This window comes from Gymnoscopelus braueri (genome assembly GCF_963280865.1).
Source record: "Gymnoscopelus braueri genome assembly, chromosome: 1".
NCBI classification, from domain to species: domain Eukaryota; kingdom Metazoa; phylum Chordata; class Actinopteri; order Myctophiformes; family Myctophidae; genus Gymnoscopelus; species Gymnoscopelus braueri.
In genome coordinates, this window is record NC_137603.1 from 14,253,875 (window position 1) to 14,266,938 (window position 13,064).

The 13,064-nt window shown below is 41.3% G+C and overlaps 1 protein-coding gene across 1 annotated transcript in view; it reads right to left on the reverse strand.

Annotated features, from left to right (window-relative positions):
- The window catches only part of pcdh9 (protocadherin 9), a gene marked incomplete at its 3' end in the record, with an annotated part of 233,267 nt that overhangs the window by 60,095 nt on the left and 160,108 nt on the right, over positions 1–13,064 (reverse strand). The window contains exon 4 of the mRNA XM_080439051.1: positions 1,281–1,482. Coding sequence (XP_080295177.1) covers positions 1,281–1,482 — 202 coding nt within the window. The remainder of the gene's footprint in view (positions 1–1,280; positions 1,483–13,064) is intronic.

The window sequence follows — 13,064 nt, forward strand, 5'->3', positions numbered from 1 at the left end:
ACAATTATTGTATGTTCTTGATTTAAAACAGCATGCATTGCCGTGGGGTGTAGGATGGATGTAATATCACTTACTGTATGGATACCTAGAAATAGCCAGAGAGGCATATTACCAGAGGAAACAGATTACCGTAGCCTTACTTACATGTACATATACTGTATTTGGCCGTTTTCACTGTCAAAAGACTCTTATGAGAACTTTGTGATGGTAACAGGTACAGTATAAAGCCAGTGTATAATGTTAGTGCATAATCAGTGTCCAATGTGTATCTTTGACAGTTGTGTGTAGCTATTTACAACACATTCTACACTTTTGTAAGGAGCATATCATCATCAGTACATGGTACTTAACAGCTTGAGTACATCTGCTATCTCAGCATCTGTTGGAGATTACAGCCACAAAGAACTTGTATTTATGCCATATGATCTACTCCTCCCCACAGTAGGCAAGCTGGCATCGACCTTGGGGCGATGCGCTTGATCTTCCCGCGCGCTTCACCTCTTAATGATAAAACGAGAAAACTGGGTCGGAGGAGTGCATTCCCACCAGAAATAGCGGGAAGTTAACATCTTCAGTCGAGAACCACGACTTCCAACTGGGAAATTATCTCTAAATAAATCAAATGAGTTTCACAAATAGGTGAGAAGCCTATGGGAGACCCAGGTTTGCTCCTGGGAGAAATGATCAAGTCCAGATGATTAACTGAGAAATGAATGACCTGCTCACGTATCCACTAGGAACCCGCTTGAGAGATGGAGTAACTAAATCAAATTAAATTAGGTAAGTGTGCATTTTATGTGAAGCTGTTGTTTTACAAGACTATTGGTTCTGTCTTGTTAAGAAATATCAGTGGTTCCCGAGAGCAACAGTTAAACCATTTTAAACATTTGCTCATTAATTTTCTCATCCCTACACTTCAGATAAAGTGTATCCACATGGGTCAATGCTTCTCTGTGATTTTTGTGCAATTATTAGACGTTTAAAACTGTGATGTGATGATGGTATGAGGATACCGAGGCTAATCAGCAGTTTTATTAAGCATGCAGGAAATTCTCAACGTGCCCACTTAAATTCCAAACAAAAATGGTACCAATTCACATGATGGCATAATTTTGCTAGGCAATGTGTTCCTGGAAAAGGATGCCTGCAAAAATGTTGACGTCCCAACATTTTAAGAGTAATCATGAAAAGCAATGGCAGTGTATAATGCGGGCAAATGGGAAATATGCTATGTATAATATGTCTATGAGAGGTTGAAGTTAGACAGTGGTGCAACTTACCAGAGTTGGGATCTGAGTTGCCGTCTGCTTCGGTCCTCTTGTCAGGGGAGGCCTGTTCGTAAAACTCGTCCTGCGCCTGCACCAGAGGGAGAGGTTGTGTGAGGAGGGAGCCACTGCCTACAGGCTCGTGGTCCCCCAGGCCGCTGTCACTGCAGCTCTCCTGAGAGCCATCCGGCAGGTGAAACGTGACGCGCCGCTGCGACTAGAAACCAAGAGAGCACAAAACAGAGCCACTGTTTGTTAGTGCTCTGCTCTGCAGCCCTCATAATCTCCAAGCCTTTTCACACAATAGTTCTGCGCTGAGCTGGGCTTGCTCATGCGTAGATGCTGGACATATTGAGCTATTTTCAATTGTCTGGGCCCGGCAGAAGCAATCTCAGTATGATAATGTGAAAAGGCATCTGAGCTTTTTTCTTTTTGCTCTGTACATTGTAGCTTTTATTAAGCATTTTTGTAGGGAGTATTAAAGGATTGTGGCAATTATTTAGGGTTTCAGAATGCTAGGAATAATTGGTTTGGAGAATAAAAGAACAATTTTGGCTTTGCCTGAGCCATTGGTGAGGGGACTTTAACACAAATAAAGTACAGTCACGTTTCACTGCACAATGTCAACCATAGACTGCATGCAGATTAAACACCAACACTAAGTACATTATAAAAGAAAGTTTAGCAAATAACAAAAGGCAATTTTGAGTTATTATCTCATTACCACAGATCATAATCATAGTTGGGCATGCTTTAAAGGCCATGAAATCCCTTAACAATGGCAGGATCGAGCATTAGCCTGCTTTGACACACAGATACATTTAGCTTGATTGTTTAGTTGTCAGCTTGTTCAGGTGATGGCAAAATCAAAGTGGCCTGCAGTGTCAACAGAAACCCTCTCCATCAGAATGTCCTTCATAAACTCTGCACCGAGGAGAGGAGAGCTGGGTGTGTGGAGATGCAGAAATGCTCTCGCACACACACACCCACACATACACACTCACACACACACACACACACACACGCACACACGTCCGTAAACCCATTGTGATTGAATTTTCAACTGTTAATTCCGAATGTCTTTTTCCTGGACTTTAATGACATTTTCCTCCGGCTTTCCTCCATAAGTCCACAGACAAGCCTTGAGCTAACCTTTTCTGAGCACAGAGAGGTCTCTGCCATCTCCTTGGTGATGACAGACAACGAGACGGGTTTTACAGTAATTATTGGCAAAAGCAAAGGTCACCCAATCTGCAGTCTAATGCAAATGACCTCATTATATATTTTAGAACTGCTCAGAAAGCATACGGCATTCAATTAAACAAAAAAGGGGGGAGGAGAGAGAAGGAGTGCATCAGGGGGGGTGCAAGGAGGTTGAGCAAGTGAATGAGGAAGCGAGTGAGAGTGCCCAGGAGACTGTGTGCAGAATGGTAACTTGAGAAATACATGAGTGGAGTTTAAATTATTTGAGTAGGTCATGGGAAACACTTAAAAAACCTGGATCATGTTGAATATAACATGTATTATTCATGTCATACATTTAATGGGTATTCAGCATTAGCCCAAAACCTAGTTTGAATATACTGTATGTGTTGGATGTACATTCTGCAGCAAAGTAAGGTTAGGTACAACCAAGAAAGCTCTGCTTTGTACACCTAGGAACATGCCTCTGCTGCCTTCACCAACTTTTCGGTAAAGTGTCAGCACTTTTGATTATACAGGATTTGATTATATAAATGTGCAATTAAACACTGGTCTCAACATCATCGTGACAGTTTTAGTACAGTGAAAGAGCAAACTGAAAAAGAGTCCAGCATAGAAAATTAAAACACTGATCAAAGATATGTTTTGGTATGTTTTTTCTCTGAAATGCTGTGAAACCTCAGAGGCTTTAGCCATTGTCATGCAGGTCCCCAGTGAGACATTGTGAGAGCCAGAGGTGTTGAGATGTTGAAAACTCTTTAAATATTATGCTCTCAAAACTCATATTATTCATGAGTTTTGAGAGACTCTGAGAGCTCATGATTTGCCACGCAAGTTGTATCAATTTGTTTTGAGCGATTACTTAAATTTCCCCGCTAAATAGCAGAAAATAACAGAGAAAGCAGTATGAAAATGACTGCAAGTCATTTAAAACTGAGAGTCTTGGACAGACAGGTGTTATTTCCACCAGCACAAAATAGGCACCCTTGTCTTTGTGCATACTGTAAGGTCATTAGGGAGGTCATTAGTGAGCACTCATTTCTATCCTATTCCAAAATACAGGAATGTGTTGATTTGCTCCTGGTTAGGTGAAATTAGTAAGAATGTATAGGAAAAGTATTATCTTATCTACGGAGACTGTCATTATTTACGACAGTCATGAGCAAGGTAAAGCAAAGCAACTGGGCCATGTGGAATTTTGAAGCTGTTCAGTTAAACAGTTAAAACAGTTAAACAAAAAACAGGGTCTAATAGTGTGGCATCCAATGGATCTCTGACGTCACAACCTCATATTGATGACGTCAATTCCCATATGGAGGGACCCTGGGACAGTGATTCTGTAACTTGAATTCACTAAATGAAATATGTATTCACAGCACAGTATGTGAAGAATATTTGGGGATTTATTTTTCCTTGGCCTACACTTGCAACGTGCGTAAGAAATGTGGCGCTGATCGGTCCAGTGGTTTGCAAGATTAGCTGCGGACAACACAGACACGCAGACAGACACGCAGACAGACACGCAGACAAGCACGCACGCACGCATGCACGCACGAACAAACTCACACACACACACACACACACACACACACACACACACACACACACACACACACACACACACACACACACACACACACACACACACACACACACACACACACACACACACACACACAAGAAGAATGGTGTATAGGCTTGGCTATCCCTAGCCTGGAAGGCCTCTAGATAATTCTTAATTAGCCTCTAGCAGCTAGCTATAGTAGCTAGATAAATCAATGTAAATGTAAATTAATAACAGCAACCAGCTCGTCTGGCTGTTACTCATTTGCATTTACATTGATCATGCATGGCCAATGTCTTATCTTTGGTGAAATCTTGACCGCATAATGTGTAGAAAGTGTGTAGGAGGGAGCCACGAGGCAAAAACACATTCTGGCACAAAGCCTCTTTCCATGAGTACGATACAGCAGTAAAATACTCGGTGTTCCCTTAACTCCAAAGATGAGAAAATGATTTTTACTGTGTAGAGCAGTTATTTGATTTTATCAAAGTTTGATTTCATTGTAAAAAAATCATCTTAATACTAAAAGTCCCAGATACTGGGTCTGATATTTCTACACTCAGCATAACCCTTGATGTGTACAAGCCCTGTTCTCCACAGAGCACCTAGCCTGATGCTGTCACTGTTTACTCTTGTCGTTAGGATGTCTTTAGTATGCACATACTATAATGTAAGGCGTTAATTGAACTTAAAGGGATACTTCACTTTCGGGTCGGGGAAACATTTAAAAAATATATTAAAAATAAATGAAAAAAGTAATGGAAAATTCATGGCCCCCTCACGCATTAGAGTGTCCTACTAATGTGTGAGGGGGCCTTTATTTTGCCATAACTTCTTTCATTTTTTTTAAATATTTTTTTGAAATGTTTATTTTATGTGAAAGTGAAGTATCCCTTTAAAGTGAGCGATTTACTCAACTGAAAATAAAGTATTATTAAAAACAAATAACATTTACTTGACAGTATAACATATATTTCATGTTCATATACCACTTTTTCGCAGAATTTTGCTTTAATTTGAAATGTTGAACTTTTCTAGAGACGAAGGACCTCATTTTGACAACTTCAATCCAGCCATTCTATTCAATTCATCCAGCCCTTTCTTAACCTATGATGATAGAGGCTGTTTGGGAAATGTGCCCCTGTGAGTTTCTAGCACATGCTGGCCAAATGTAAAAAAATAATGCTGATATTGAGGCTTTGACAATGTGTGGTATGAATAATTTACTTAGTTGCAGACAACGCTATTTATTTTGCTTTGAAGACAATGAACCATTGCTCTCAGTAGAGTGCATACTGTGCCTCCACTGACAATATGCAATTTCTTAAGATATTTTTATTTGACCGGGACATTGTGACCTTGACACAATGTCCTTTTCGACTGAGCAGCCAACTGGTCATGCTCATCAAGTTTCAACAAAGTCAGTCCATAATGTTCTCAATTTAGAACCTGGCCTTTTGCTGTCTAAGAGAGATGTCAATATTGAAATAATACGGGATATACAAAGTAAAGACAAATAAATAACAGCAACGTATCAAGGTTACAATTTTCCAAGGACAAACAAACACACACACAGGGGAAAAATAAAATTCTCCCCCTTGCTTTCGGCCAACCGGAGATAAAACTATAAAAATGCATTGTCAGTGTTCAATATAAAGCTCATTATCGCCACCAGGCCAGAACGGCCGGGGGTGGGGGAAGCCCTGTGGGCTTTCACTTCTTCCCATAGGGGGAGCCACACAAACGCAAAGAGTTGCACCGTCTGTTGCACAAACACTATTTCCCCCAGCAGCTATCTCGTGTCCTGATGGCTGTATACCCCAAGATTGACACAGCCCTGGATAAGCAACCAGGCCTGGCGGAGATCTGTGCTCAGAGGAGAGTACTTTTCTAATTATTGTCAGTGAATGCCTCTTTCTGAAGCACTTTTCATAATGTCATATAATCACCAAACACATACTTACATGAGCAAATACAAACCAAAGAGAAATACTTCCCTCTGACAGGCCTTTTTAGTTGTCAGTATGAACAGTATCATTGTCAGCAAGAGTTTGCTGTCGGCTATTCATAAGAGGGTTATAGTGAATAATATTTACAACAAAATGAAATGCACAGAGAAAAAAAAGAAAGTTCTGATAAGTGGGCTGTGTCAAGTCACTACAGCGTGACAGCGTGCGTGTGTGTGGTGTGTGTTCGTGTGTGCGTGTGTGTGTGCGCGTGTGTGCGTGTGTGCGCGTGTGTGTGTGTATGTGTGTGTGTGCGCGAGCGTGCGTGCGTGCGTGCGTGCGTGCGTGCGTGCGTGCGTGCGTGCGTGCGTGCGTGCGTGCGTGCGTGCGTGCGTGCGTGCGTGCGTGCGTGCGTGCGTGCGTGCGTGCGTGCGTGTGTGTGTGTGTGTGTGTGCAGTGTGTGCACAAATCCTCACAAAATCACAATGTGGTGTTCAGTAGCGAAGCAGCACATACTGGCTGACTCCTTGTGGGCATGGAGTGTGGTGACAGTCCAATTCTCCATTGGCCAAAAGGAAATAGCGATCTTCATTAATACTTCACCCCACTGTGTAAGTACAAAAGTGCATCACATGAACAATTAATGCTGGTGTAACTAAGCGATTCACTGATTGAATGCATAGATTTTCCACTATGATCTAGTTTTCACTGTAATACCTGGTGCTTTTTTTGGTATAACCTCTGTCAAGGTTCCAGGTGAGCTGAGATGATACCAAAAGGTGAGGTGAAAACACTGCAGACTACTGATTTCTCAGAGAGAATCGTCTGGAATCATCACTGGATCATTACATCACTTCATCATCATTGCGTGACATAGGACATCCTGCACATACCCGCCATGTTTACGGTGTGACTCCTAAGAATGGAGCCTAAAGGGTCGTTTATGTCTGTCTGTCTGTGTTTCTCTCTCTGTCTGTCTGTTTGTGTGTCCGGAGATAATCTCACACACTTCGCAAATTTGTATCTCCAGTATTGTTTTACAGCGTGGCTCTGAAAGAGGCTGAGCTGTCTATAAGAGCGTCTCTGTGTCTGTTGGGAGCTAATTTTTGTTGAGCTAAGTTTGTTAATTTCTCAAATTCAGAAATAGTTTTTTCCTACTTTTTGAAATATTCAACTTTTAGTTATTTATAGTCAATGGGGCTCCTTATGTCTGTGTGACTTTCCAGAGCTAATCTCGCAAAATGTCATAGATGATCCACATTGGAGTCACGTCATTCACATATGGATCCAGAGATCCTAGCTATTAAAGTGGCCGCAATTTCTATCTTATTCACTGAACTACTCAATTAAATGACAAACTGCAAAAGAGACAGAATAAAGAACATCATCCCTATTCCCTTCCATATCCTCCATTGTTCCTGTCATGGTAGTGTTATGTGGCATTGCTATGAGGAGCAGCTACATTGAGAGGGTCCTATCTGCAGTGGAAAACAAAGTAGGATATCTGCCTCTGGTACCAAAAGCCAGGAGAGTCTAGCCTGATTATCAGCCTGAAGCTGCGTGGAGCTTCAGTCTGAAATTGGCTGCAATGTCCGCGATTACTAGGGGGAGGGGATTCAAATTTCCCTAAACCAATCACAAGAGATCTACGGATCCGTCTACATCTGACGTCATCGCACAGCTTGTTTTAGCATATATTCGCTGATTGGCTTGTCGTTAGACCACCCCCACCTCCGACTCTGATTTGACAGATTTGTCTTCGATCGTGAAAAGCCATAGGCTCACATTATGACACCAGACCAAGAGGAGCTCACTCAGAGAGTGGGCGGGGTCTATGGTCTGGAACCAAGCTAAGGAGAGTCAAGTCGAGTTGAAACAGGGTGGTGGAAAGAGGCTATAGATCCCTATATACATTGCAGAGGGCTGTGCAGACAGCCGAGCGCATCAGTGGATTTGAGCTTCCCTCCATGGGCATGGCACTGCCATGGACACTGGCACATCACTTTGCAGCTTACATACACATTGAGATAAATGTTGAGAGATTTTTTATAACTTTAGGAGTATAGGAACATAACACATTTAAGTATCTCAAGTGTGACCAACGTACAAACTGTGTTATCCTGTTTTACTACAGCATGTTGTTATTCATTGATTATTATTATCTTCTTCTTCTTTGTTATTATTTATATGTTCTTTCTGTATTCATTTCTCGTGTTTCCCTCCCTCTGTCTACATTGTGCGTGACAATGTTAATACACATAGTAACAATATACAAGTCACAAAGCATGCCACATTATAAAGTCAAGGTACACACACACACACACACACACACACACACACACACACACACACACACACACACACACACACACACACACACACACACACACACACACACACACACACACACACACACACACACACACACACACACACATACAAAACCAAGTAATCTTCTCGCCCCCACAAATAATCTTATCTAGCAGCAGTCTGACACCTGTGGTGAGAGAACACTTCCCACGAGTCCAGCCTCGCAATCAGACCACTGAGGAAATCAGTCAACCAAGGAAACAAAACTCACTCTCACACCCCTCTGTTTCTCTCTCTCTCTCTCTCTCTCTCTCTCTCTCTCTCTCTCTATCTCTCTCTCTCTCTCTCTCTCTCTCTCTCCCTCTCTCTCTGTTTTGCTCTGCTTTCCTCAGAGACCAGAGATGTTCTGCCATCTACTGGCCACCAAGGAAAATGCAATCTTGTCATCAAAAGGCCAAAAGCAGGGGTCATTCATGGTGTGCACATCTTGCTTACAGTATTTTCGTTCACGTTTCTTTACGTCTCTCTGTCTTATATCTGGGTGCTGTGACAAAGCTTAATGTTTCTGCTGTAAAACACTGTACACACGCACTCGCACGCATACGCATACGCATACGCACACGCACAAACACACTCACATATATATAGCCACATCTCAATGTCATGGTATATTCCTCATAGTTATCATCTTCAGCCCTGACTGCCTCTAACATTTCATAAACTGTCACATCAAGTTAAAACATTAGTGGTTGAAGCAATTGCGTGCTGTCAACATAGCAGTGGGGTTTCCTCTGGGAACATACATAAGGATATATTAACATCTCATCCCGGAGGCAGGGATGCTTCTTTGATGACATAAGCATGGTCAAAAAAATCAAGCTCTGAAAGCAACTCAAGACACAAGATGTAAAATAGAAAGGTTTCCAAAACTAATTTCTCTTAGCAAGATTACAAAGAAATCATGATCCCCTAATAGTCTATGAGTCTGACTATAATAACACTGACATATCATCGCTGTTGACCAGAGAACCTGGGCAGAGAATATAGGTCTTAAAAGTCCTTAGTGTCACTTTATAACCTTTAAAAGCATCAACATGGATAAGCTGCAGCTTGTTTCCATTGTGGTCTATAAGCATTAAACATTCAACATACTATACAAACAAACGGCAATGAAACGACATCACAACAACAACTACACCAAACAAGAAATTATAGCGACTCAGCAGGAGCATGGGATAACATTTATCTATGTCTAATTGTCTGGTGAAGCCATGACAATAACGATATACAGTTTTAAAAAATAATACTAGAGCACCTAGGTCGCACCGCCGATCCGACCAATATGCCCATATATGGAGATCTCTGCATTTGTCAGTCCATGTCCCTTTTATGCCTATATATGGAGTAGACTGATTTGCATATCTGCATTGGAAACTCCTTACATGGTTATGGCTGAGTCATAGTGACATGAGCGTGACGACGTGGTGGCATAGAAAGCCATGGTGGCACTCTTTTCACGTTTTGGTCTATATTGAACTCATGACGCACCTCCACATAAATTCCCTACCCATTTGTACTAGATACATTTCAGCCATTTTCTGTTTTCTTCAAAACACACTTTTTGCTACTAGCCATCTTGGCCAAAACTCACAAAATGTCTGGAGTCATATCAGTCACATTTTTCATATTCCATTCCAATAGGTATGATTGACTTCCAGTTGTGGGCCCTGGGTAGCCAACCCGGCCTGGCATCTGCACTCTGCGCACGTTTCCGTTTAAAGATGTGCCATCTTTGAATGGACACCATCTGGACACCACTTCAAAGCTAACAGCCAGCTTCAATTGCAGTTAGAACCAGTAAGCAACTTGACATTCACCGCAAAATGGTAGGCGGGTCATTTCTACACTAGTACGAACACTACTAATAGTGCAAACTAATACAAACTAGTAAACTCTCAAACTAAAGCAAATACACATTTTCAAAATACCCCACATTGCTCTTGAAATGGGACTCCAGATGCTTAAGGCCACCACTGGAGGACAGACAGTACAGTGTACTGTATGTATTAATCTCTGATGGTAATTCATTTTTTCGGAGCATAATCGTGTTAAACCATGGCTTTGACTCTTCTTTCAAGCTAACAACACTGTGAATATATTCAAATGTGACTTGTGAATATAGTACAGTTTACGTTGTGTTTGTCTTGTCTACAAGAACTACACTTCTACACTTCATTTCATATCCCACACAGCGGACTTATATTTAGCCATAGGCCTACGGCTGCATTTATAGACACTATCAGTAATCACATTTATGGGACATGTGCCCCTACACCTCGTGTCGTCCACATGTTCAGCCCTCAGTAACTACTTTCTTACGTCAGTCTACTAATGTGATAGTTTTCCTCCATTCTTCTATTCACCCTTCTACCTTCATTTTAACTCCATTTCCTCCCCAATTTAATACATTGTATCTTCACCCCCACCCGCCTCTGACCCATCCTTTGACTCTTTCTCATTTATTTGATCAAGCCGTCACCACCTCCCTCTTCCTCACCTCCTCGTTCTCTCCATCTTAACTTTGGCCTGCTGCCGAATAACCTTAGTTGGCTGCCTGAGAACTGGGAGGCTGTGGTAGTTTAGCTAGCCTCCCTCTGTGCCTTAAGCAGGGCTGAGGAAACCTGTGCAACTGCCACACGGCATTAGCCACAAAGTTAACTGCTACTGACTCACTCATTGGTCCTGCCCTCCACCAACATTCACAGCCATAAAGCTGGAGACACACAATTCTTCACCGTGTGTGTCTCTTGCATCAGGATGAAGGATTTGACACTCAGAGACAGTTAACTACAGAAAAGCGCAGGCATGGTCCAGAGCACTGAATGGGGAGGCTTGATCTGTTTATGAGTAACTGTCTATGTGGTCTTGGCGCTGCACTCAACCGTGAACTGTGTACACTGCAGTCACTGTTCAATGGAGGGAGGTTGCGTATTATTTTATTCATCAACGGGCCCTTTCGTTCCTTACATAATAATAATATAATAATAATAATAATAATAATAATGAGTAGAAGAAGAATCATTAATGTTTAGTGCATTATAATGTATGACATAAAAACATACAACATGTTTACAGTGTGGCTCTGCAGGAAGATAGCCTTCTATCAGAATGTCGCTCTGTGTTTCTGTCTGTCTGTGGGTCTGAAGATACAGTAATCTCACAAACAACCGCCGCACCGATCAGTCATTTCTTGTGCACACTGCCAAGGGGCTAAGTGTACCTGGTCCTGCACTATTTAACAACTTCCTGAGATCCACATGATTTGATTTTAAAAAGGTACGATATGAAAGACAAGTAAACACTGTCAAGGGCCGCCCACATCAAGCACTATACTGTAACAATAAATATATTGTCGCAAAAACATGTTCTAGCTTAATCCACATCACAGCTATAATGATGCCATTATAGCTGTGAAATAGTGTTAACCCATTCAACCCATTTAACCCATTAGATTTCAGCTATAACCATTATTTTATACTTTGGCTATTCAAAAATAGTAGATATACAAGCTCATAGCGCGGCTATGAGCTTGTAGATCTGCTATTTTATGAAAGATCGTGCAAATTTGTGCAAATCTTTGAATATATGTATTTTTAAAGCAAACAACTCACATGTTTGCTTCTGGGGGGTCCCTGGAATAAAATATTTTGAGATGGGGGTCGGCGGCCAAATACATAATAATGTTGAGGGTCCTTGACATTGAAAAAGTTTGAGCACCACTGATACAGCAACATATAAGTTTTTTTCAGAAACCAGTTAGGATTTAGAAGACATTCGTGGATGCGTTTCCCGTATTGAATGGGTTAAAGGCAGGCCAATTCAAAATCCATGGGCCCTGATGGCAAAAGCCTTGACGCCTTTCATTCGCCAGGATCTCAGGCCAGCTCATTGGCTTATATGGAGTTTAGAGGTCTACGACATAGCTTAAGGCTAGGTCCAATGTAGCTTTAAAAGTGATCAGCAAGAGCTTTATATCATTCCTAAACCTACAGTAGCAGGTCATTTCTCGTGTAAAATTGATTGTGTAAAACTCGAATGATGTGTCAGACTCATTGCATGGTAGAGAATAGAGAGACAATTATATTTATTTTTGTTTGTTTTGTACACCAGAAATATGCCATATGAATTAATATAAAACCAGAAGAATTAAAAGGCAAATACATCAATATTGTAATAAAAGCTACTTAATTCATATTAATGCAACAAAGCAGAACCACAGTGTTCTATGTGACACAGAATAGCTTACATCCTGATTAGCTGTCAGGAAATCCTATTTGTGATTCCATTACACGAAATACGTACAGGCAAATATTTGTTTAGTTGGATCTCTGGTTATCCTGTGGAAATAACAGCTATTTGCTCAACCGTGATTATCCATATTTGAGAGATGAAATGCAAATCAATGCAGCAGGGAGGATTGTTTGACTTAAGCGAATGGCAAACTAGTTTTTTTTTTTTACCTGGTTGATACAAACAGGGAGGGTTCCAAAAATCCTTCACAGTTGAGATTCATGGTTCTGAACCTTTTCTGGTGCACACAATGCATCGGTGGTAAAATGATCTACAGTAAATAACATCTCAGATGTTGTCTGCGGCTTTACACATGCTTGCAGTGGCAGAGTCTCGTTTCACCACAAATCACAATACGGTGCCACCTTATAACCTACTGTACACTACCGTATATGTAATAAAAGATGCAAGCTGCTGTTGTTACGC